The sequence below is a fragment of the Ochotona curzoniae genome, unplaced genomic scaffold, assembly GCF_017591425.1.
Source record: "Ochotona curzoniae isolate NIBS_2020 unplaced genomic scaffold, NIBS_Ocur_1.0 contig_46, whole genome shotgun sequence".
In the NCBI taxonomy this organism is placed as follows: Eukaryota; Metazoa; Chordata; class Mammalia; order Lagomorpha; family Ochotonidae; genus Ochotona; species Ochotona curzoniae.
The window spans coordinates 4,378,073-4,403,752 of NW_024466340.1; the positions used below are offsets into that span (position 1 = coordinate 4,378,073).

Here is a 25,680-nt window from a genome sequence, read left to right on the forward strand (position 1 = left end):
ATTGGAAGTAGAATGGCCAGGGCCCGAACCAGCATTCCATCATAGGATGCGTGTGTCTCAAGCAGTGGCTTTACCCACTACACTACTGCACCCACCACGGAACTGAATTTCCTCTTAAGTTATTTGGATTGTCTTTGGAAACAACTGAATTGCTAGATGGGCCGTTTTGACATACTCTACTTCAAGGAAAGTGATAGAAAACAGTTGTTGAGGATCCCAACATTGTACAGTGGGTTGGGCTGCCACCTGCAGAACTGGCATCCTACATGTGCCTGTTTGAGTCCTGGCTTCTCCGCTGCTGATCCAGCTTCCTGCTAAGGTACCGGGAATGGCAGCAGAGGATGGCCCAGCTGTTTGGACCTTTGCCACCCACTTGGGAGACCTGGATGAAGCTTTGGGTTTCTGGCTTTGGGCTGGCCTAGTCCTGGCCGTTGTGGCCATTTGGGGAGTGACCCAGTGGATGGATTATCTCCCTGTCTTAGTTTCTGTGTCTCTCTAAACTCTGCCTTTCAGATAAATAAATAAATCTTTCACAAATTTAATTCAATAAATAAAACCAAATTATTGAAGCATAGTATTTAGTTTCAAAATGTGAAAATTCTTAATGATACCATATAATATGCATGATTTAAACAATGTTAGAGCTGTTAAACAATGTTAGGTGCTGTGGTAGTCAGGAGAAGCCTCCACTTGGGTCGCCTGCTGGTAATGTCAGTGTGCCTGGTTTGCATCTCGGCTAGTCTCTGCTTCTCATGCAGCTCTCTGGTAAGTGCCTCGGAGAGAGCACCTGAGGGCCCGCTATGGGAGACACCAGGATGGAGTTCCTGGCCGTAATTGCTAAGCATTGGTTGGCCATCATCCACTGCTCTCACAGGCACAACAGTGTGGCAGAGAGCTTGGTAGGAGGAGGAGCAGCTGGGGCTCGGACCGACCCTCCAGTATGGGATACCAGAAAGTGACAATTTAACCAGCCCTCATGTATTATCATTTTTTAAAATGCATTATCTTTTTAAAAAAGATTTTATTTATTTTTAATGGAAAGTCAGATATACAGAGAGGAAGATCTTCTGTCCAATGGTTCACTCCCCAAGCAGCTGTACTGGCTGGAGCTTATCCAATGTAAAGCCAGGAGCCAAGAGCTTCTTCTGGGTCTCCCATGCAAATGCAGGGTCCCAAGGCCTTGGGCTGTCCTCAGCTGCTTTCCGAGGCCACAAGCAGGGAGCTGGATGGGAAGCAGGATTACCGGGATTAAAACTGACACCCATATGGGATGCCAGTGAGTGCAAGGTGAGGACTTTAACCACTATGCTATCACGCCGGGCCCTAAATGCATTATCTTTAAAAGAGGATATTCTAGGGCCAGTGCTGTGGCATAGTGGGTTTGAGCCATCACTTGCGATACCATATACGTGGGAAAGTAGCAGGTGGTTGCCCAAGTGCTTAGGAGACCTGGATGAAGCTTTTGGCTCTTGGCTCTGACCTGGCCACTGTAGCTATCTGGGGAAGTAACCAGTGCATGGAATGTTAGCTTTGTTAACTCTACCTCCCAAATAAATTTAAATAACTTTATTAAAAAGTTTAGGGTATGACATTTCCTTCCTCCTCCTCCAGGAGTCACATAGGCAAAGCCATCCTGAGCCAGCCAGCGTGTGTCTCCAAGCTCCTCTCGCTGCTGCTGGACCAGCGCCCGTCACCGAAGCTCGTGCTCATCATTCTGCAGCTGTGCCGGGCAGCGCTGCCGCTGATGAGTGTGGAAGACTGTGGCAATGTGGAGCTCCCTCCCTGGAGCTACTCCGTGCCCTCCTTGAACAGTGAGCAGGAGGACCCCAGTGACCCGGCCTCCAAGATCGCCTCCTTGCTCTTGGCCAAGCTGGCAGACTATGTGGTCCCAGGTAAGGAGCTGCACACGGCAGGGTATGCCCAGTGCACTCCTGTGCAGTTGGGTCCCTGACCGCAGCTATGAGTTCTGTAATGAAAATGACAGGAGAGAGAAGAGACGGGAGAGAGATTTGCAAAGCAGTAGTTTTGATGTGTAGGGGGCTACAGAAACAACACAGGAGTTTTGCTTTTTTACTTATAGGATGTCAGACAGTTCTTTCTCCAACTGCTTCTGAACCTGACACCATATTGACAAAAACCAGTCCCAAGAGCTCTTTAAAAGGGGATAAAGATCCTGGAGAAGAGAGTGAAGCAGTGGATGGCAAGCTCTCCATATTCATCCACAAGCGGGAAGATCAGTCATCTCACGAGGTCCTCCAGCCGTTACTCAGGTGACTGCAAGGATAGTCGTAGCCACATTCGCCTACCATAGCCACCACTCAGCCCTCACAAGGCTAGCAGGTAGACAATATTCCTGTCATCCCTGTGATGACACTTGAAGAAACAGGCAGAACTCAGTTGTGGGTGTAGGTGTCTGACCACAGAGTCCCAACTTGGTCATCTGTGCAAAACCAGCAGAGAGCTAGAGGCCTATTGAGAATGTCTGTGGCCGGGGGCCAAGCCTGCAGTGTGACGTGGGCTTGAGAACACACGATGCCTTTGGGGCCTCCGTCCTTATTATCCCTGTCATCAGTCAGATGGAGGAGAATGAGAGATGCTTTATTAAAGCTTGACTTCACTAAAGTAGGAATAGTATGATTGCTCAATGTGCAAGTAAAAAAATGTAGCTATTGTTCAAACATTGCAAACCTATTGAGCCCTGTTAGTGGGATCCAGGAAGGCAGGATAACACAAGAGAGCCTAGATCAGATATGTGTCTCAGTGAAAGAATCCTCTGTTGAAATAAGTGATCTAATGATGTTATCATCCTGTTGTAATTGGGTCCTTCGTGTGCCAGTGAAGCATTCAGCAGCATTGGGGCGTGGTCGTGTGACCTGCTCAGGGTCACGGCTGGTCAGTGCTGAGCTGGACATATCTCCCAACAGGAAGCACTCCTGTGCATTGCGCAGCTTCCCAGGACAGGTTTGGTGAAAGGTGTTTTTGTTGAACCCCTGCAGGAAGCAGGGCGGTGGCAGTCTGAGGAAGGGAGGTTTAGTGTTCGCCCCCGGCATCAGGCTCCTGCTGCCCAGGTTCCCTTGCAGCAGGATGGGGATGCCTCCCTGAGCGCCTCCCTTGGCCTGGTCCTTCCTTCATCTGTGTTCAGATCATCCTTTTTGTGGTGCTCTTTGCTTCGCATACATTCTTAGATACCATTACATCTGCTGTTCTTGAATCCTAAAAAGGCTATAACTGAGCGATAATAAACCACTTCTTTTTTGAAAAGGTGAGAGTCTTATGCTGGAATTTAAAGGCAGGTGTAGCACATAAGGAATGGCCTGATGGTGACAGGGCTGGCGCATGGCACACAGCCCACCTCCCACAGGGCCTGAAGGTCTCTTTCACCTCTGCTTTCCTATGTGTAGCAGCTCGGAGGGACGTCCCTTCCGGCTCGGCACCGGGGCCAACATGGAGAAAGTTGTGAAGATGGATCGAGACATGACCAAGGTAACTCTGATGAGAGATGCTGACAAAAGTCAGGATTGAAAAACATTGGCCCTCCTTTAGATTTTTAGGAGAAATTTTTATTTAAAAAATTAATTTATGTGAAAGTGAGAATTACAGAGATAGGGAAAAGCAGAGAGAGCTTCCATCCACTGGTTGACCCCCCAAATGACTGCAATGGCCAGGCTGGGGCTTCATCCAGGCTGGCTGTGTAAGTGTGGGGCCCACGCACCGGGGCTGTGTTCAGCTGTTTTCCCAGGTGCATTAACAGGGAGCTGAACCAGACTGAACAGTGGGGATTCAATCCAATGCCTGTATGGGATTTGAGCATTACAGGCAGCGACTTTGCTTACTATCCCACAACACTGACCCTGGAAAATTATTTTTTAATTGGTTCATGTGTCCGTAGAGAAAGGGTGAGAAGTTAATGTCAGTAGCTTATTTGAGGGCATTTTAAAGAGAACTGGTCAAAATCAGCTTGTCAGAAACATCAAAATGTCATAGAAAATGTTTAATTTTGACCTATTTTTCTCATTTCATTTAAGAGAGTTTTGTAGCTTAAAAATAGTTTGATGTTGGAAGGAGAAGAGATTTAACAGGTTTTCCAGAATGATAAACAAATAGCTCATAAAAATATAAAAATATACACAAGGTCACCAGTGAATACAGGACAGGATTAAAAATAAATAACAGTAGTACATGATTTTTTTCCTTATCACACAGAGAGCTTAGATTGTCAAGGTGAGGGTAATTATATGTTCTCAGTATCAGAACAACACAGTAATTTTTTTAAGTTTGTTTAGAATACCAACAAAATTAAATCCATATACCCGTGGTTAGGGGATTGGTTAAAGAAATTATTCTGCTTTTATAATCAACTGATGTACAATTATTTTAAAAAGGAAGGATCATGTGTTGGCATAGTTACTCAGACACTGGGATGCCTGCATCCCATAGGGGAGTGCCCCGGTTCAAGTCCTGGCTCCACTTCTGGTAGTTTCCTGGGAAGTGACAGGTGAAGAAATGGGTCCTTGCCACCCACATGGGAGAGACCCAGATTGGGATCCTGTCTCCTGCCTTTGGTCTGGCCTGGACCCATGTCATTGGCATCAGGGTAGTTCTGTTTATACTGATATAAAAAAGTGTCTGCAGCATCTGAAACTGAAAAAGGTTTAACTGCATATCTATGTGGGGATGGGACCCCGTGATTCTACAGGTTGGAATTAACATAGAAAGACTCTGAGGACTAATGCTTACCTTGGACTTGGTGAAGGCATGTGATAGTTGTGGAAATTCAACTCACTAATTTTGTTTGAATTTTTACAAGAATGAGACTGGATTGTTTTGGTCATTGAGAGGAAGAGACCTTGAGTTGTTTAGTTCTGGGAGGAGTGGTGCTCATGTCCTAAGCATCTTCCATCTGACTCCCAGGGCGGCTGCTGTGAAGTGATCACAGAGGAGGCCACAGCTGCCCTGCGGAAAGCAACCAAGTGGGCACAGTCAGGCCTGATCGTCAGTGTCGGGCCGCCGGTGGAATCTGTCAGCCCAGAGACTGTGAGTGGACTGTCCACAGGTGACAAAAAGAAAACCGCCCAAACCTCCATTTGCCGAGAGAGGAACTCTGAACTAGCAAGGTAAACCCCCACCCACGAGTTGGAAGCTGTCCTCTCTCTCTCTCTCTCTCTCTCTCTCTCTCTCTCTCTCTCTCTCTCTCTCTCTCCCCTCAGATTTCCTTGGTGACAGGTTTGTGGTGAAGGTTTTATTTTTCTACCCATCTGGGGTAGTAACTGCAGTCAGAGTGGCTTTAGCTGAGGGAGATGAGCAGGTTGACCTGCGAACCAGGAGTAGCTGCAGCCAGTGTCTTTCTTGAGCCATGAGCTCATGGTTGGGATCTTTTCTTCCACATTATTCTTCCAGTACCACAGAGGTTATGAAAGAAGTTAATTTCCCCCAATGATAACTTCAATTCTATTTTGTCAATGGACTAAATCCATTTTTTCTTGGATAAGGAGAAAGTATCTCTGTCTCGTGGTAACCCTGGAAGCCAAGTCTGCACCATGAACTGTCCCTGTTGCCACTTGCAGGACTGACCCTGTGCGGCCCTTCATCAGCGGGCATGTGGCGAACAGCATGGCTGCTGAGGTCATTGCCCTGCTGCACAGCTTGCTCATGGCCCCAGAGTCGAATGCCGCTCAGATATGGACTACAACGGCAGAGAAGGTTGGTTCAGTGTCGCTGCCCTGCGGGAGTAAGAGGAGGAGGAAGATGGCATCCCCCGCTGGGAATGCCCGCAAAGGACGTTCTGGTAGAGATGTCCCAAATTGGCCAGATGTGCCTGTTAACTGTTTTGCCCTTGGAATTTGCAAGGACAGAGTAGTACTCTCAGAAAAGGAATGACAGTCTTTGTATCATCCTTGTGTTTTGTGAGATTGGTGCTGACATTGGGAGATCACACAGCCTTGGTTTATTGGCTCTGTTAACCAGACTCGGTCCTCAGGAGGCCTTGCCATGACACACCGCTTGAGTGCTGTCAGCCATTGGTCACGACGGGCAGTAGTCCACTTAACCCAAACCACAGAGCTGTTGTCAGTTGCCCTTTCCACAGTCCTCAAGGTCATTGACGGTGTCCTGGGATTATTTTCCTTCCGGGTGACATGTTTCATGTTTGTCCCAAGTTTTGAGGTTGTGCCTTTCCAACTCTGTGTGATTATACAAAGCAAATGTGGATAGCATGTTGTTGTCTGGACCTGGTAGTGTTTTGGTTCCTCTCATCTACAGAATCTACACTCTGTGAGACCCATCATTGTCACAGACTCTTCCAAACAAACTGAATGAATGTTAACTCCTGGTGCATGGGCTCCCTCTTGCGTTTAGGTTCTGTCTCGGGCACTGATGTACATCCCGCAGCTGGGGAAGTATGCAGAAAGCATTCTGGAAAACGGCAGTAGCAGCGGCAGAAAACTTGCCAAACTCCAGAGAATCGCCCGCCAGGCTGTGGCTGCACTGTGTGCCCTCGGAGGCTTCAAAGAGACAATCAAGATAGGATCCGAGGTTCAAGTAAGCACCACCGTTTTCCCCAGTGGGTGCTCCCCCCAGGGTAATCATGTACTGAGGAACTTAGCAGTATCCTTCACCCAGTAGGGCAAGGAGAACCTGCTTCCTTCAAGCTAAATTAGGAACCTGAGATACTCAGGAATGCTAATCCACACTTGGTGCATGTCAGTTGTTCATGATTTATTCATGTTTGTGCAGTACTGTGCCAATGCTGTCATTGACATCAGCCGTGTTTTAGAATTGAAGGTTTGGGAAGATAACATGTTATAATCCCCTTGGGCTTTAGGACTTGGTGTTTAAATTCATGTCCAGGCTTGGTTCCTGTCTTAGAAGAATTACTATGACAGCAGTCGTGGGAGCTGTAAATGTTCTTCGTTGTGTTGAATGAGAGCTGGTGGCAGCGCTCATGCGTCTCTACCTGCAGGTTTTAGGGAGAGGAATATCAGGCAGCATCGGCATCGTGGCTTCTATCAATGAGCAGGAAGGTATAGCTACGGTCAGATTCCCACCCATAGACTGTAGAAAGACTTCGCAAGCATCAGACACACTGACCATTCCATTGTCTAGACTTTGTGTTCCAAGAGCAGAGGTAAGGTGATTTTTTAAATGCTCCATAAAAATGTCACTGTAAATGGTAACCACACTGTATTGAGTGAAACATAGTAGTACAAATGCTTGGTTATTTAAATTTTGCTTGCAGCTTGCATTTATGTGGATTATAATTATTTATTTAATAGTAAAGTTGTGAAACTTCTCATCGGACAGAACAAAATGTATTTCTCTGTTGGCTAGGAATATTCCACAGAATATTTACTGTAGTTTTAATTGTTTTGATATGGCTTATAGTTTTCTGTATGGTGATTTTATGATGTTGTTTGTTTTTGTTTTTTAATGAAAATTTGAGAATTAACTCCAGGTAATAATGACAGCCTCATGTCTTATAAACTAACTGCTTGAATTTAACTTTCTGCCGCGCCCCCCACCGCCATCAGGCATTGCCTCTTCATACACTGTCCATTACTGAGAAGGTAGTACAGGCAGTCCAGTCCATGTTGCTTCCTCAGGAGGGGAGTCTCTCTATTCACACCTCACTTCCTGCAACAGGAGATGGCTCAGCTCCTGTGATGGCAGTCGTTCGGCTCCTGGCTGAGATCAGAACCAGGTGAGCACTGCCCCCGAATGCCCGAGCTTTGAAGGGGTGCCCCACCCCCACTGCCATCCCAGCTGAGTGCCAGCTGAGTGTAGGTGGAACTCAAGCAGGCTGAGGAACAGGCTCTTTTATGCATCTTTCATGTTCCCCAGTTTGTGCACTTTAGGAAAAAAAATTTAAGCTGTTCACCTAAGAAAAATTGAAATGACACATATGGAACACATTCACAATGTTGTACTGGCTTTCTTTGATTTAAAAAAAAAAAAAAAGAAAAGCCATTCAATCACAGGAATACATGCCAACATATATATGTTTTAAATGTCTCAGGCCACACTTTTACCTCCTTGGTTCATCACTTTCCAAATCGATGATGGAAAAGTGAGGGAGCATTCATAGGTTTTGGTGTCGTAAACTATGCATGACCTGTCTGTATGACTGGCAGAAGACATGTTCTGACTGCTGTCATTGGCTATATTTGTATTCAAAGTCTATTGCTGCAGATACTTTACCATTAAACAAGAGTAACATGTTCTTTCAGCAATGGGACTTCTCAGAAAGTTCTAATCTATATGTTGAATCCAATCAGAGTTGAACATACAGTATGCCTTCCCAGCTTTGGGCTCCTTCCTGCTTGCAGAGCTCAAGTGTTGCCCAGGAAGTCCAGCTGAGGGAAGGTCTTGGTAGAGATGGCACTGCCTTATCACTTAACAGCTGGCCTCTCCATGTCGTGGAGATTTTCTGTGCGGTGCCAGCAATCAGAGAGCCATGTTCATGGACTCCCTTGGCATCTTAGGATCGCTTCCAGGACCTCTCCTGTACCACCACCCAGGAGAACAGAATTTGGAGATGCTCAAGTCCTTTGCAGAACATGTGGTGGTTTTCATGTAACCTACACACATCCTTGTGTGAGAGAAAGAAATTTAAATCATCTGTGGATTACTTGTAACACCTTGTACAATGTAAATGCTATATAGTATGAGGGTATTTTTTAAAGTCCGTGGAAAAGACATGCCATGAATAAACTATGAACATATTTCAAAGTTATTTCTCACCAAAATGAACCAAAATCTATACATGTTGCATACAGAGATACTTTTAAAAACTTTTTTTTTCATCCATGATTGTTTTATGCATGAATAGATGAATCACAGACACAGAGGCCCAGCCAGTCCAGCTTAGAGAGAAGCAGGGGGTGGGAACTGTGAGCCTTCTTGTGAATGTGGGAAAAGAGGAATTAAAATGTTTTTCATAGCTGAATGTTGATAGAATGGATATTGATGACTTTGAAATGTTGTAAATCTTTTAATATTAAGAGCATGCCTGGTCATGGCCCAGCTTTTAGAAGACAGCTTGTTTTGTGAAGAATTCATACAACAGTGCCCAGCAGCTGTTGAAGTGCTTAACCTAGTAGCCCAGGAATGCAGTGCTGGTAAGTACTTGTTAATTTCCTTACCATATATCTTATTGAGTATGGTCTGTTCATTTGTGACTTACTAAGAAAACAGTAACTTTTTTCCTCTTTCTCTCCCTCTCTCTCCTTCTTTATCTCCTCAGACAACTGAGCTCTTAAAGACATCATATTCAGCCTAAACTATAAGTGTAAATAAAAAGTTTCTAGAATTTACTTGCTAGGAAATGAGCAGTTTTCAGTTTAGCCTTAGGACCATGTCACAATATTTTCTCCATTCATATCAATTCCTTGCCTTTATTCCTCTGTTAAGACTGGCATGCTCATTCTGACTGCTGTCATTGGCTGCAATCGAAGTCAGGAGTTTAGTGCTAGTTAAACTGTGTTTGTGGAAAATTTTGAACAAATATAAAAACAAAAGACAGACTGGAATAATGAATCCCTGTGTTACCATGACTCATACTAAACCTTTATTAACTCATAGCTGATCCTGTGTCATTTATAATTCATTACTTTGAGTTTAAAAGTTAATTATCTGAACAATAGAGTCAGAGAGAGACAATTAATCCCCTCCCGATGCCTGCAACAGCCCAGGCTAAGCCAGGCTAAAAGCCAGGAACTCTGTCTAGATCTTCCATGTGGGTGACGAGGAACCAAGTGCTTAGCTGCTCTCTCCTGCCTCCCAGGCACGTTAGCAGGAAACTGGGCTAGAAGCTGATGAGTTGGGACTTGAATTGGCCATCTGCTATGACATGTAGGTGTCTCAAGTAGCAGCTTAATCAACAGTATCATAATTCCCACCCCTGGATCATTTTTAATACTAGATATTATCTAATTAATTAATATTGTAATATATCTCCAAAAATGAAGTCTTAAAAAAAATGATAACACCACTGTTATACTTCAGACATCAATAATATTTCTTCAGTATTATTCAGTATCCTAGCCTTCAGCTTTCTAGTTTTTTCACAAAGGTCATGCTTGCTTTTACATGTATTTATTTGAATTGGAATCCAAAAAAAAGTTCACACATCGTTATGTCTTAAATCTTTAGGACATGAATTCCCTCAGCATTTTTTCCCCTTATAATCTGTATTGAAAGGATTCCCTGAAAGGTACACCTTGCCGATTGTGTCTCTGTGGTGTCATTTAACTTGCTCTTTTGTTCTCGTATTTCCTGTAAGTTGTAGATGGGTTGGGTATTTTTAAGTTAAAATTTGCTTTTTGAGCCTGCATCCCCAGGTAAAGTCATTCACAAGTGGACAGACATTCCTCCTGTGTTGTAACCTTCACAAACTCTAAGGAAGAAATCGATATCATTGATCCTCTTAATATTTTAGTTTTACCTCTTTTGGTCATTTTTATTACTGTATTATTACTGTTTTTCATGGTATTTGTCAATAATTGTCCTTTCTGTCTGTAAACTTTCTTACTCTTTCCGCTGTGGTTTCTGTTGCTTTGTATTTGTTTTTAGCGCATCTCTGTTCTATAGCTATTTCACTTTGCCACTCTCTCTTGCTGATGCTGGTAGTAGTAGAAGCTCTGGCTGCAGAAACAGGAACTGCTGATAAAGCTCAGGGAGGTCGTTGGAGGAAAAGGAGTAGGCTTGACTTCAAGGGGGACTTTGCTGTGACCGAGCTTTTGTCTGTGAGTTAACTTTGTACATCTAGTAGGCCTTTAGCCTCTGCTTTCTTACGTTTTTGGTTTAGATTGGATTCTAACACAAGTATGGGCTGATTGTGGCAGGGAGATGGCTTGCTGAATTAACCTTTGCTCTCCTGTAAGTCTGTTTCTGGGTAGCTTCTTTATATGTTTGTGGTGTTCTTAGGTCTCAGTGTGTGATGTTGGCCTTGATATCTAAACTCCAGGCTCGGATTTATAATCGTTTGGAGCAGTAGTTGCCAGTGGGTCTGATCATAACCCACCTAACCTGTTTTCCTAGTGGGAAAAAAGACTCTGGAGACAGAGTTGGACAGGAACATGTTGACCACGCTTACCAATTGCTACAAAAGAAGATTTGCATTCGTACCATTGGTTTATTTTTTTAAATGGTGTCCTAGGACAAGATTAAGAATTTTTAACAGCTCATTCATTAAGTTACCATAAATAATGAAGAGCATTAAATAAATACATATCAGAATTTACTAACTCCAGAACCATTTCCCCATAAAAATCAAGAAGCTGCACATTCTGAGCTCCCTTGTGACACAGCAGTTGGATCTCAGATGAGTCATAGACCGTGCATCGGAGCAACCCCATTAGTTAAATGAAATTCCAGGTAATGAAGTGAGAACCGATAGGATGATTAACTGATTTTAACTTTTGAATGTCATTAAGTTTTAACATTTTGGATATGCAAATGTAATAAAGTTTATAAGCAATAATACATGGAAAAGAAGTTTCCAAACATTATTTGAAATGTACTATTTCAGCCTAATCCTTCTATTTGCCTCATCTGGTTTAAGTAGCAGACAGGGCCATTATAACACCAGCTCACATATCTGGATTTTTAACCCTTCATCTAAAGAAGAGAGTACCTCATTCCATTTGGTTTAGGAAGATAGCACTTCCAGAAAGTATTCCCATGAAGAAATGTTCCTGAGAAGTGAGCTGAACCCCTTGGTTGACATGGCTCAGGAAACAGATCTCAGAACCTAAAGAAAGCACATAGAAACTATGTAGAGCCCGGATGTGCCCAGGTCAGCCGCTGCTTCTCCCAAGTCTAATGTGCACATCCCCTGAGCCCACTGCTCTCAGACTCCGCAAGCTCCTAAGAACACACAGGGAGCATAATTAAAATGCTTCGCAAGCACTCCCAGAGTCAGAACTTCAGCCTGGCTGGGCCCAGGTGGGTGTTTTGCAGGCGCCCCCACCCATCCTCGCAGCAGGGCAGCTTCCACTGTGGACGTGTGCTCTCGTGAGATCCAGCCCATGAGTGTAGCAGGGTGAGCTGATGCTTACTCTGAGCTGCCCTTCTTTCCAGCTTTCCTGTGTTAGTGATGTGCAGATGCTCAGTCTAATCTGATGCCTCCTCCTGGTCCTACCACAGCTGATCACACACCACGTCTGAAGTTGGTCCTTCTGTTGCCACCGCCAGGTCAGGACCGACTCTGTCTCGTGTTCAGATGCTGCCATTTTCCTCAAGCACCTGCCTTGGTGCTCTCGTTTCACGTCGGCTGCACGGTTATCTTCCCAGTGCCCCAGCTTGATGACACAGGACTGGCTTTCTTCAACTCGATTTCACTCAAAATTGGCATTTATCCTTTAACAAGCTTATAGCTGGTTCATACAAGTATTATTACAGTGGCCCCAATACAGTCTTTTCTTTCCTGAATGTGAACTATAGGAACTTAGTGTTCTCACACCAGATACTAATACTACTTTATGACAAAGGTTCCTCAGTTCTGTCCACCAGCCTCCAGTCCTTTTTCCTCTAAGGATTGCTTTCGCCTTATTACCTGGTATGATTCCACATACCTGTACTGCAGTGACACTAAGAAACTTGCCACTGATTGTTCATATGGACATTATTACTGGGTTGGGTTTTTGGGTTTTTTTTTTTGTACTATCCAATATGAGCTCATTCAGAATAATTTCTTCAGCTGGGCGCAGTAGCCTATTTGCTAAAGTGCCCACATTGCATGCACCAGGATACCTTGTGATTGCTGGTTCATATCCTGACTGCTCCACTTCCCGTCCAGCTCCATGCTTGTGGCCTGGGAAAGCAGTTGATGATGGTCCAAAGCCTTGGGACCCTGCAGAGACAAGGAAGAAGTTCTTGCCTCCTGGCATTGGATCAGCTCAGCTTCAGCCGTTACGGCTACTTGGAGAGTGAACCAGTGGATGGAAGATCTTTCTCTATTTCCTCTCTGTAAATCTGACTTTCCAATAAAAATATATCTTAAAATACAAAATAGAACAATAATTTTTCAACTTATTTTAACAAAAATTAATCAGCAAGTATTCATCAAAAGTAATTTGGAAAAATTTTTTAAAAATTTTTAAAAAAGTAATTTGGACTGCTTATTCCGGTTTACTTTTATTTAGAACTCTGAATCCTTTTAGCTAACTGGTTTCCCTGTTCTATGTGGCCACTGGGAAGGCCAGACGCAGCCTGGTGCCTGTAGGTGTGCACAGAGGACCTGTCTACACATCTGGCCTGGCAGCTCTGCTGGCCGTTTCCTAAGAGCTTCATCTTTCTTACCTCCTAATCCAGCTCGTGGAATTTTGCTTGTGATCTGGGACACAAGACATCTTAACCCTCAAGCTAAATACTTATCCCGACCCAGTGCCTTTTGCATCCATACTTTCTGCTAAGAGCTTTATGGTTGTAGCCATAGAGGGTTTTCCTTTTCTCTGTCTGATCCATTTGGCAGTTATTTTTGTGTGTTATGTGAAGTATTCCTTGAGATCTGTCCACATAAAGCCAAGCCATTCAGGATTGCCATCCTTTGTTTACTGAGGTTCTGTCTTTCCTGGGATCCAGCTGACTGATATCTCTATGAAGCCTTTTTGAATCCTGGAATGAAGCCATCCCTCTTCTGTGTGTGTCCTTATGTCACATGGTCACGTGTGGCAGCCCTCTGCTGTGTTCCTCATTGGGCATGGGTATTTGCGTCTTCTTTTCTCTCCAAGGGTGGTGGCTTTGGCTCAGATATTTTTGCATTCTCCAGCATCTAGTCAGCGTGCCTGGCTCAAAAGAAGTGGTCAATTCGATTTTGAAAAATCAAACCAAGTAGTAGAATAAAGGCATTTATCATGTGATAAATGATAGCTCTCCCTTGGTTAGCCCTGTGCTGGCTGAGGGTTCTGTGCCCGAGTCATTTCTTGTGAGATACACGTGCATTGGCGCCCCGGCCCAAGCATGATGTCCTCTAAGACGTCCAGTGGAGTTCTGGAGCTGCAGGGGTCAGCAAGCCCTTTAGCTCCCTTGTTTCTTCCCAATGTATACCTACCTATGGTAGCATTTAATCTGTAAATTAGATGCAGTAAGAGACTGGCAACAGTAAGAAATAACAAAGTACAGCAGTTGACAGCATGTCACATCTCTTGTGCATTGGGGCCATTATTAGGTAAGATAAGGAACTCCGAAGCACTGAGATCCCCCACATTTGATTCAGAAGATCAAGACGGCTGCTAAGTGACGGCCAGGCAGGGAGCTCAGGCAGTGCACAGGTGACAGGCAGAGGGCTGGCTCGCATCCCGGGCACCATGGGCAGGACACACAGTGAGACTACCCGGATGCCCATTTCAGACTTACATATTTGCTTTGAATTTTTTATTGAATAGTTTTAGTCCATGTTTGATATGAATAATTAAGGTTGTCTATAGAGGGGCCACTGTGTAATTATTACCCCACTATTAAAAGCAAGATGGTGCATACTGAATAATGGCTTGGGTTCTGAATCCAGATGGCTGTGGCTGGCCCACAGAGCCTGTGCTTCCCTCCATTGCTGTGTTCTGGTACTCAGACAGCTCAGGCATTTGCTCTTCCGTGAGCATGGTAATGACCTCTGTAGTCAGGGTTATTGTTGGGCGCTACTCCACGGGAGCTGGCGCTGCCTCAAGGGTGGACAGAGTGGTTTTCACGGATTCCACATATACCTCTGCAGGAGAGCGACTCGCAGTGGTGGAGGTGCAGTGCGAACGGCTGAGGATGCTCTACCGGGACTGTGCTCGGCCCCCGCCGCCTCCCCTGCAGGCCGACCGGAGACAGGTGAGCCCTCTGCAGCGCCTCACGCCTCCTGCCGGGCAGCATCAGGCACCACATAAAATGCCAGCAAAGGAACACTGAGCATGAGCGTTTGCAAAAACCCTTCAGAGGTACACCCGGCAAAACATGTTGCCATCTGTGACTGTCAAGGCATGTGGAACTGACAGTAAGTCTGTTGAAGACCTTTCGGAGGCGAGCAGAACTCATTAATGTATAGTTAGTTTCTATATGTTAACAATAACAGAGAGAAAACTTTAAAATATTTGAAATCTATGCTCTATTTCATAAATATATTTGATGAGAGGATGAGAGAGTAATTAAAGAACAAAAGTGATAAAATGTTTAAAACAGGTAGGTATGTGAGGGTTTATAGCGGTTTTATTCTTGGAGCTAAATCTCTGAGTATCTTTCAGTTCTTTCTTTGTGAAAAACTGAAATCAGAGGATTAAAAGCATACTTTTACCTGAACGATAAGCTTAAATGTCTATAAGACTGATTAAAAATCGGGCCTGGCACGGAGGCCTAGCTGCTAAAGTCTTAGCCTTCCACCTGCCAGGATCCCATATGGGCACCGGTTCTAATCCCAGCAGCCCCTCTTCCCATCCAGCTCTCTGCTAGTGGCCTGGAAGAGCTTTGGAGGAGAGCTCAATGCCTCGAGACCCTGCACCCATGTGGGAGACCCAGAAGAGGCTCCTGGTTCCTGACTTTGGATTGGCTCAGCTATGGCCATTGCAGTCATTTAGGGACTGAATCATTGGTGGAAGATCTTCCTCTCTGTCTCTCCTCCTCTCTGTATATCTTATTTTGCAATAAAAATTTTAAAATCTAAAAAAAAGACTGATTAAAAATCATGAAAGTTGGAAAGGCAAGTCAAGTAACCTAAGAAACAAAACAAAACATACCAGGTCCTCACAGTAGCTCTGGCCCCAGTGTGTGTGCTGGTTCAAGTCCCTGCTGCTCCACTTCCTATCCAGGTTCCTGCTAGTGTCTGGAAGGGCAACTGATTATGGCCCAAGTGCTGGTCCCTGCACCCTTGTGGCAGACCCAGGTGGTGTTCCAGGCTCCTGACTTTGGCCTGAGTTCTAGCAGCCTTTTGGCAATAGGGGAGAGGATGAACCAAGAGATGGAAGATTCCTCTGTCTCTCTCCCTCTCTCTCTAACTTTGCCTTTCACATAAGTAAAACATATCTTAAAAACAAAACAACAACAACGGAATTGAGCCATGGAGATATAACTCCTGATCACAACTAAGCTAAAGTTTATCCTGTAACTATGTGGAGACTTTTAAGAGGATGAGGTCATCTCTGCATTTTTATAAGGAGGGGTACAGATACCAATTCAAAGCTGGTTTGTCATAATGGGAAATAGGTGGTGCTTACTTAAAGGGTGGTAAAATTAACAACAACATGGAAAAGAGAAACATGGAGGTAGATGTTACAGTTAACCATAGAGTTTAAGAGGGAACAAGACTGGACATGGGAAAGGAAATGGCCTTTTTTTTTTTTTAATCAAATAAAATTTCCTTTGGGCTCAGCAATGTGGTGTGGCTGACTATGTCTCTGCCTGCAGCATCACATTCCATATGGGCACTGGTTCAAGTCCTGGTGGCTCCACTTTTGATCCAGCTCCCTGCTGGTAGCCTGGGAAAATAGTGGATGAGGGCCCAAATGCTTAGCTTAGGCCACTGAACCCACATGGGAATTCCAGAAGAAGCTCCTGGCTTGTGGCTTTAGACTAGCTCAGTTGCAGCTACTTTTGGAGTAAACCAGCAGATGGAAGATCTGTGTGTCTCTCTTACTCTGTCTCTCTCTCTAACCCTGCCTTTCAAATAAAAAAATAAAATAAAGAATTTTTTAAAAACTCCCTTTCAGGGAAAAAATACACACACACACACACACACACACACACACACACACACACATGCGTGCTTTGGGGCAGCCATTTTCTTTAGGGCAGTGCTGGGGATGCTCCATTCTATGCTAAGTGCTGCTTTGGCCTGGCTCAGTTTCCATTCCTGCTTCCTGGTAATGTGTGCCCTAGAGGCTCAGGTAGTTGGGCTGGCACTACTCCAGGGCCGAGTGCCCAGCTCCTGGCTTTGGCCTGCCGCAGTCCCAGCAGGTGGGTGATCTTTGTCTGTTTCTTCCCTCACTCTCACTCATTCTGTCTCCCTCTCGTATCTATATATTTCTCTATTTTTTTTCAAATAACATATAAATAACCAAAAATAAGTGGAACATGCCTATATTTTTATGCTAGCAGACAAAACTATCTTTTTGAGAAGGAAAACAGACTTGTATGTGTTAATTCTATCGAATGAGGTTTTTGTTTATTTGTTTTTCCCTTAATGCAGCCCAAGGAGATTACCTGGAGTCCCTCTCGAGTGTTCCCTCCTGTCCGAGCCTGCATGTTCTCCTCTCACCTGACTTCAGTCACCTTCCTGGCTGACCCCAGTGCTGGGGGCGGTCTGCCCCGGGGCACTTTCATCTATGCCACCTCACCCCTGCCAGTTCAGGTGAGATAGCCCACGATGCTCTCTTGGCCTTTCCTTCCCGTGTGCCCAAGAAGGCAGAGTATAGGGCCCAGGTTGAACCCCACCTGTCCCCTTCTGATGTCGCTGCAGGCCCCATCCTTTTACTGGGAAATTGAGATCGTCTCCTATGGAGATACTGATGATGACACTGGACCAATAGTTTCCTTCGGCTTTGCCACAGAAGCAGAGAAGCGAGATGGAGCTTGGACAAATCCGGTGGGCACGTGCCTTTTCCATAAGTGAGTGGCTACTCTTGCTTTTATTATAAAAGAAAAAAGAAAGTAGGTTTCTATTGCACACCGCTGGAGCTACCCCACAAGGTGTTAACAGGTGTTTATGGAGCAAAAACAGAGTTCTGTCTTCAGATGAGTTTGGAGAAAGGCAAGTTTTGGGGGACGTTTATAGTACACATTAACAAGATTCCTTCCTAGTTATCCTGAAGTGGGAAACCCATATATTTGTTTCCCAAATCATGTATCCCTTTATCCTATGAAAACATCTTGGGAAAGACTAATGTTACTGAAGTAAATTATTACTAAGGTAATAGCAATAATTTCTACCCTCAGAAAAGTGGAAAACACCAGTTGGAAATACATTTGTATTTGAGGGAGGAGAGAAACTCTTAGGATTTCTGTTGACTCTCATGCCACTCCCTGCCCACCTCCGGGGGGTCTGGCTAGGCTTGACCGGGCTTTCCCTTCTCTCTCTCCCTAGCAATGGCCGGGCCGTGCACTACAATGGCTCAAGCTTGTTGCAGTGGAAGAGCGTTCGCTTGGATGTGACTCTCTCTCCTGGTGAGTGTAACAGTGTATTCTGACAGTCACAGGTTCGTTTCCAGCAACTGGAAATGGTTTATCTGTTCTTTACAAACCCCATGCTGAATGAAGCCATGATCCTGAGAGTCCCAGCTTCACTCTAGAATCACATTGACTTTCATTCCTCCAACTTGAGAAGATTCTGGGATTTTACTCCTCTCAGATGTTTGCATCTGGTCTTATATCAGCTCTTACCTGATGAGCAGAGATTGGGAAGAAAATCACTTGGTTTAGACTCTGTTTGCTTCTTGTAAAAGACTTTAAATGGTTGTAAGTAAGTAAGGAGGTCATGTGATTGAATAGTGCCCTTTTAGCCTATACTGTGGGTTTAGTTTCATGTTTTATAAGGTCTTTTCTGAATCGTTCACAATCTTATAGTAAAGATATTACCATTTACCTTTATGCCACAAGTAATTGTTACACATCATGAGAGAAAACTTGTATTTTTGTTCAAAAATTATTCTGTTTTTCCTTTTTCTGTTGACTGTCAAGAATGTAAAGGGTTAAACTGACTTTATAATTGTGGTAACTAATTCAACTTAGATCCTGGGTATTTCCCATCTTCCAAATAACTTCTGACTTTTCTTTTTTAAAGATTTTTTTTTAAATTGAAAAAGCAGATTTCACAGGGAAGAGAGACAAATAAAGATCTTCCATCTGCTAGTTTACTCCCCAAATGGTCACATTGGCTAGAACTGAGCTGATCTGAAGCCAGGAGCTTCTTTCAGTTCTCCCACAGTGGTGCAGAGTCCCAGGGCCTTGGGCCATCCTCTGTTGTTTTCCCAGGCCACAAACAGGGGACTGGAAGGGGAAGAGGGGAAGAGAAGCAGCCAGGACATGAACTAGTACCTATAAGGGATGCTGGAGCTTGCAGACAGAAGATTAGCAAGCTGAACCATCCTGCTGGCCACGTGGCTCTTTTTTTTAAGTGGTTTCTATTATGCTATCATAACAGTAACTTCATGTCCTCCTTAGAGATAGCTGAAGATATAGATAAGTAAGTACAGACAGTAACCTTGTTGCAGATTAGAATCCATGAAGGGAGAAAATGTGTTGATTCTTCCCTGTTCTGTTTCACAGGTGATGTGGCAGGAATTGGCTGGGAGAGGACAGAGGGGACTCCGCCTCCTCCAGGACAGCCCGCCAAGGGCAGGGTCTACTTCACCTACTGTGGGCAGCGCCTTGCACCCTATCTTGAGGATGTCTCTGGGGGAATGTGGCCTGTGGTTCACATTCAGAAAAAGGCAAGTTACCTTATTGGGAAAGGAAAACAAATTCTCCTTGGCACCACGTTCCTGTCAGAGGAAAGAACAAAACTCTGGGTCATCCCTAGTATGTAATACTCCAGGAGACAGGAAGGCAGAGCAGGCGGGGAGAGGGGGCGCTTTCCTTTTGAGTGTCCCTACTCTTGAATGATGCTCTGTCCAAAACTTAGTGCTTAAAAGACCTGCTTTTGGCCATTTCTCCTGAACAGTAAGGCAGCAATTCTTTTTATTTTTTTTATAATCCTGACATAATTAGGGTAGAAAGGTTCAAGCACTACAGGAAGATGGGTAAGACAATTAGTTCCGTATTGTTTCCTTAATATATCTGATGTAAAAGGAGATTTTAAGGGGGAAGCCCCACCCAGTCTCCCATCCACCCCAGGTCCCAGATGTGGGGCATGCTCCGAGGGTCTTGCCCAAGTGGTTTTGATAGTTCAACAGTTCTGAATTGCTGACACTCTCACCACTCCAAGCACAATGCGTTTGTTGGAGATTCCACTGACCAACATAGTCCATCATAGCGGCTCTGTTTGCCCAGTATTTTCATTGCCAACATATAGCTGAGGTGACTGACTTGTTCTGTGCTCTGTAGTTTGGTTAGCGTTCTGGGTCTGAAAGCTCGATTGAGGGGATCCCCAAAGAAATTTTGTCTAAGGTGTTCCCAGACCAGATTCTTGTATGTGCTAGCAAGCACAGGGCCCAGTACAGTTCATTGCCCCGATCAGCTGGTGGTTGCAGTTGCTGGGTTGGTTCTGTTTCCATCCCTGTCTTCCTCTGGAACCAATGGGTGTTTGCAGTCCAGCCTGGTTCTGTAAGGCAGCAATTCTATGGCTTGGTAGTTTGTGAAAGTGTCCCTCATGGGTCACCTACTGTGTCAGATCCAAAGTTCAGCATCATTGAACTCGGCCTCCCACACACATTTGATCCTGGAACTCTTGTTTCTTAAGGTGTGCCTATTAACAGCTAATTTCTGTAGAACAGTGTTACCTGTTGTGTGCTGGTAGCTCCGAAATTTACACTAACCTTACTCTAAGCTCCAAACTCATTCTGGCATCCTAGACAGTATCCGGCTCCTCCCCGACTAAGACAATAGGGCCCTCCTGCTATAGGGAGACCTCGCTGCTGCCCACCCCTGAGCTCGGGGTAGGGCTGGGTTGGCGCCCACCCTCTTCTCAGGCTGTTTTGTCTGTAATTAAATATGTTAAAGCAAAGTCATTATTGGAAATTAAAAAAAAAAAAAAACTTGAGCTAGATGTCCTGCTGGCTGTGAGAGCCAAAGCTCCTGCTCCCCTGCTCTGCCTGACCTCTGCTTCCTGTTGCTTTAACCCAGGCTCAGTTTCTCTTTTTTCTCGTTCCTTGTCCAGTCGGTCAGCAAGTCTTGCTGGCTCTACTCTCAACATGTATCCAAAAAGTTCCTGCTAACGAGCAGGTTAACCCACCATCCTACCACTGTCTCCTGGTTTGTGTCTTGCAGTCTGTTCTTACCACGAACAGTCCTTTTCAACATAACAACACAGAAATTCTTTTAAAATGTTAGTTCCATTGTCCTGCGTCCACTCTAACCCAGCTCCTGGCTCCTTGCTGACTTACTGTGCTAAGCCACAGGGTCCTGAAGGAGCTCACCCTTTGCTTCAAGGCCCCCTTTCTCAGCAGGCATCGCTCATTATTCAGTGAACATTACTGCACACCTGCTTTGTGGGAGGCACGTGCTAAGCTCTGGCAGGCACAGTGAGCCCACCAGAGCTGCTGTCTCCGTGGGCTTAGCGTCAGCGGGAGAGACGAGCCATTAGCCCCGTAATCACACAGACATCAGTGTACAAATAAATGCTGTGAACGAAAATCATCGACTTCATGGAGTCAAGCATGTCCTTACCACCCTGAAGAAGTGATGTCGAGATAGCTTAGAGGAGAGAATAGCAAGGGGAGAGCACAATAAAAGCCGTGGTGTCTGGCGGAAAGGCACAGTGTGGGCAGTGAGCAAGGTGGCTGGGTTTAGCCAGAGCACGAACATGCAAGGTGAGTGGAAAGAGGCAGGGCCGGCCCAGGCTTGGGCCTTTCTCCTGTTTGGATGCTTAATGAAGTGCACCTTAGAATGTTAAGCCAGGTTTTAAAAATGAGCTCAAGTCCTTTCAAGCTTTTTGTTTGTTCTTTCTAGAATACCAAAACACGTGCTAACTTTGGCTCCCGTCCATTTGCCTACGCTGAAGGGCAGGCCCACCGCAACGCCGCCGACCTGTGCACCGACCTGGCAGAGGAGATCAGTGCCAACTTCGAGGCCTTGCCCTTTGCCATGGCATCTGACAGTGACAATGATGCTGGCACCAGCATTGCATCAGACCCGGGCACCCACGGTCCACCCTGCCGGATTGCCGCTGTGGCCACTGCTCAGCAACGTAGGTCACCTCCTCCCAGGAGGCCACTACTGTGGGGAAACATGAATGCCAGGAGTTCCATGAGTCAATTTAACTTAGTTAGCAAATGCAAGTGCCTTTGAATACAAGGGTGACAGGGCCTGTGGAGCAGGAGGGATGCCTTCGTTCTGAGTGAGGCATGCTCAGACCTGCACCTTTCCTGCGCGCCATGTGGTTAGTTCAGTTTGCAGAAACATCTGCCAGTAGTATGACAGAAAGCCTTCCATCTCTCACCACCGACAGAATAGTATAGTCCCCTAAGCATGCCAGAATCCCATAAGAAATCTCACTGTACACTCTTCCTTGTTTTAACATTGAGGCCACTGGGGCAGGTGCTGGGCAGAGCAGTTAAGCTCGCACCACTTAATTGCAGTGTGTCATTTGACCCCAGCTGTTTCCAATCCCAGGTTCTCATTAACGCCCCCAGGAGGCAGCATGTGGTGGTGCAAGTACTTGAGACCTGACAGTCCATTTTGGGAGACCTACATTGAGTTCCTGGCTTTCGTATTTAGGGACCTGTAGGGTGGACAGGAGGTCTGCTGTCTCCTCTCTGTGTATCTCCCATGTCCCTATCTCTGTGCCTTGCAGATAAATAAATTTTTAAAGAACCAGTCCTTGAAGAATAATACAATTCTAGTTGTCTCTTTAAAAAAAGAATAGGTAAAATACCAAAAATAATTAAGCTAAATACACATTTTTTAACAAAGTTGTTTAATTTTTTCTCATAATGAAGAACTTGGTAAATTCATCTCTGGGTTAAATAAATTATACCCATAAGAACTCCTTTTTTTAAAGCTTCTTAAAAGGTTTTTTTAGTTATCTTCCACCCACTGCTTCACTCTCCAGACAAACACAGCAGGTAGGGCTGAGCCAGGCCGAAGGCAGCGGTGGCCCGGAACTCCATCCTCGTCTCCTGCAGGGGTAGCCTGGACTCGAAGTAGCACTCCCATGGGACACCAGCCTTGCGAGTGGCAGCTCAGCCCACCGTGCCACAGCAAGAGCCCCAGAGGACGCGCAGATGACGCAGTATTCCTTGATTCTGTGCTTTGCAGTTCCTCAGTGTACTATGATAGGAGTTTGTCTGTCGTGCAAACTAAGAGAATCCCGTTTGTCCAAGGTGAGAAGGTGATGATTTGTCCAATATACTCCTGCTGAGGATTCACTGTCATGCTTTGTTCTAGAATACGATAGTGACACCTCCTGTCATTATAAAGTGGAGCTCAGCTATGAGAATTTCATCACCTCTGGCCCCGATCCTCACCCGCCTCCCATTGCTGATGATGAAAGTGATGACGATGATGACGATGACATCCCACAGGTAAGAGACCTGTGGCAGCATCTGCTTAACTCCCTGGTACCTGGGATCCTGGTGTGAGGGGGTAAGGCCGCTCTTAGGACACAGCTGATTGTCACTGTGTGAGTGCTACCTGGAGCCTTGCTTTTTCTGACTACCCATCGGTAGCCATGTCTGTTGGCTCTTGTTCCGTGGAAGTCCAGGAGTTGGAGAGATGAGCGCTGGCATAGGAGCCCTGCAGCATTCTGAGGAGAGCAGACTCTGCCCGTCAAGCTGTCCCTCCCCAACCCCAGATGTGCGCGTGCATGCAAGGGTCTGCACCTTGCATTGCCATTCCTGGGGCTGGAGTTGTGAAGGCCCCAGGAGAGCTGTGCGTCTAAAAGTGACTATAACTGCATGAGGCACTCGTTCTCTGCTCACAAGTTTCCTTCTCTTTCTAGGAGGACCACTATGCCCTGCTGGTGAAAGCCTGGGAGACCAAGGTCTTTCCTACCATCCGGAGACGCTTCCGCAATGAAGCGGAGCGGAAGTCGGGCCTGGACCAGATAAAGGGAGCTTTACAACTAGGTCTGAGCCTTCTGTTTTTTGGTGCTCGCATAGTGACTTAGAGCCAGGGGATATGACAGTGAAGATGACAGGAGGGGGCCCCTCAGTGCCTCCTGTGCCCCTGTGAGCCCAGCGCTCCTTTGTGACTGCGCTTCTGTGTGTTCCTCGGTCTGACTGGGGGACCGAGTTGATGGGTTGTTGAAATGAAACTGGAATGGGTATGTGACTTGCTGGGCATGGTGCGCTGGCAGACACTTCCCTCAGCACTCACAGATGGACCCCTGGTCAGCCCTGGGAGCATGGGGACATTTGCTAACATGTCTGGGCTTTCCTTAAAAAGGAATCAGTAATAGTAGATACTTAGAAATACCAGGTTGGCCCAGGTGAGGCTGTGTGCCTTCAGTTTACAGCCTTCTAAATCACATAGATCGTGCTGGGCTCCAACTGCTTGGCCTCTTGCACCATGTGGCTTCTCTAATGAAGACGCCCACTCAGACCCACGCCCTTCCTGCACGCCATGTTATCAGCGAGTCTGCAGTTCACACAGTGGGTGGTGGTTTGAAGGCCTATTTCCCCCTTGTATGCTTTTTGAGAAAATATTTATTTAAGAGACACAGAATACAGACAGGCAAAAAAGAAGCTCCCATCTGCTGGTTCACTCCCCAAACGCTTACAACAGCCTTAGGGATCACATCCGGGAACTCAGGTCAGGCCTCCCCCGGGGGTGGCAGGCATCCAGCTACAAGAGCCATCACCGTAGCCTCAGCCTCTGCCTCACCAGGGAGCTGGATCAGGCATGATGCCTGGGCACTCTGGTCAGGGACATGAGCATACATCTACTTTTTTTTTTTAAGGCTTATGCATTTATTTGAAAGATACAATTATAGGTGGAGGAAGAGACAGAGATCTTCTGCCCACTGATTCACTTCCCAAACGGCCAGAGTGGCTGGAGTCGGATTTGGGGCTGGGCCAAATTAAAGCCAGGAACGTAAGCAGGAAGCTGGATTAGAAATGGAGAATGGAGCCACTGGAACTCCAAATGGGGCCCATATGGGATGCCAACCACCGAGGCAGCAGCTTTACCAACCTCGCCATGACGTGGCTCCATGATGACATCCTAACTTGCATCGTAACTGCTCAGTACTCGCCCCTGCACCTGCCTGGGGACATGCAGAAGGCATGTCCTGTCCTGATGCATGCCTGTGTGATGGCCCTGAGGGCCTGCCCCATCATGTTGGGCCGGCCACCTGTCATCAAGACCCCACAGAAGGTTCATGAAGCCAGCACGTACTCCACTGTGTGACTGCTAGTCTTGTGCTCCCTGACTCTGCCTAGTGGACCAGGGCGTGGTTTGTTTCTCTTATGCACTTTTTTTTTTAATCTGTTGCAGAGATTGTTGTCCCATAACCCTCTAATAGCAAGCCATGGTTTTTTTGCTCATCCTGTCTGACACTTCCTTCTGCAGGCATCCTGCTGTAACAGACTCCCCCTTTAGTGCTGGTGTTAGGACCTCGCAGGTTAAACCACCACCTACATTATCAGCATCCCATGTTAGCGCTGATTCAAGTCCCAGCTGCTCCACTTCTGACTCAGCTCCTTGCTAATGTGCTTGAGAAAGCAGCGGAGGATGGCCCAAGTGCTTAGCCTCCTGCCACCCCATGGGAGACCTGGATGAAGGTCTAGACTCTAAAAGACATGCATGTGGTATTTTAATCTTGATAGATCCACCCAGTGCAGTCCCCAAAAAGCTGCTTCCTCGCACTGCTGGGAGGATTCCCTGTCCTCCGTTCTGGACAGCAGTCCGCAGGGCAGTCGAGCCGCAGCTCACGCTGTTACGTTTGCAGGTATGGTGGATATCGCCCGGCAGACGGTGGAATTCCTCTACGAGGAGAATGGGGGTATCCCAAGAGACCTTTATCTTCCCACTATCGAAGACATCAAGGACGAAGCGAACAAGTTCACTATTGATAAAGTTCGAAAAGGTTCTGCCTGCCTTCTCACTTCACCTGTGAAA

The 25,680-nt window shown here is 45.9% G+C and overlaps 1 protein-coding gene across 2 annotated transcripts in view; it reads left to right on the forward strand.

Annotated features, from left to right (window-relative positions):
• HECTD4 (HECT domain E3 ubiquitin protein ligase 4) overlaps window positions 1–25,680 on the forward strand; it is a 138,709-nt gene that overhangs the window by 87,273 nt on the left and 25,756 nt on the right. For both annotated transcript variants that reach the window (XM_040986966.1, XM_040986967.1), the window contains exons 36-53: window positions 1,612–1,892; window positions 2,081–2,270; window positions 3,402–3,483; window positions 4,912–5,114; window positions 5,565–5,700; window positions 6,355–6,537; window positions 6,959–7,123; window positions 7,527–7,696; window positions 8,998–9,113; window positions 14,705–14,808; window positions 17,156–17,317; window positions 17,426–17,574; window positions 18,050–18,129; window positions 19,231–19,394; window positions 21,571–21,808; window positions 23,008–23,144; window positions 23,561–23,687; window positions 25,511–25,648. In XM_040986966.1, the coding sequence (XP_040842900.1) occupies window positions 1,612–1,892; window positions 2,081–2,270; window positions 3,402–3,483; window positions 4,912–5,114; window positions 5,565–5,700; window positions 6,355–6,537; window positions 6,959–7,123; window positions 7,527–7,696; window positions 8,998–9,113; window positions 14,705–14,808; window positions 17,156–17,317; window positions 17,426–17,574; window positions 18,050–18,129; window positions 19,231–19,394; window positions 21,571–21,808; window positions 23,008–23,144; window positions 23,561–23,687; window positions 25,511–25,648 (2,825 nt within the window). The remainder of the gene's footprint in view (window positions 1–1,611; window positions 1,893–2,080; window positions 2,271–3,401; window positions 3,484–4,911; window positions 5,115–5,564; window positions 5,701–6,354; window positions 6,538–6,958; window positions 7,124–7,526; window positions 7,697–8,997; window positions 9,114–14,704; window positions 14,809–17,155; window positions 17,318–17,425; window positions 17,575–18,049; window positions 18,130–19,230; window positions 19,395–21,570; window positions 21,809–23,007; window positions 23,145–23,560; window positions 23,688–25,510; window positions 25,649–25,680) is intronic.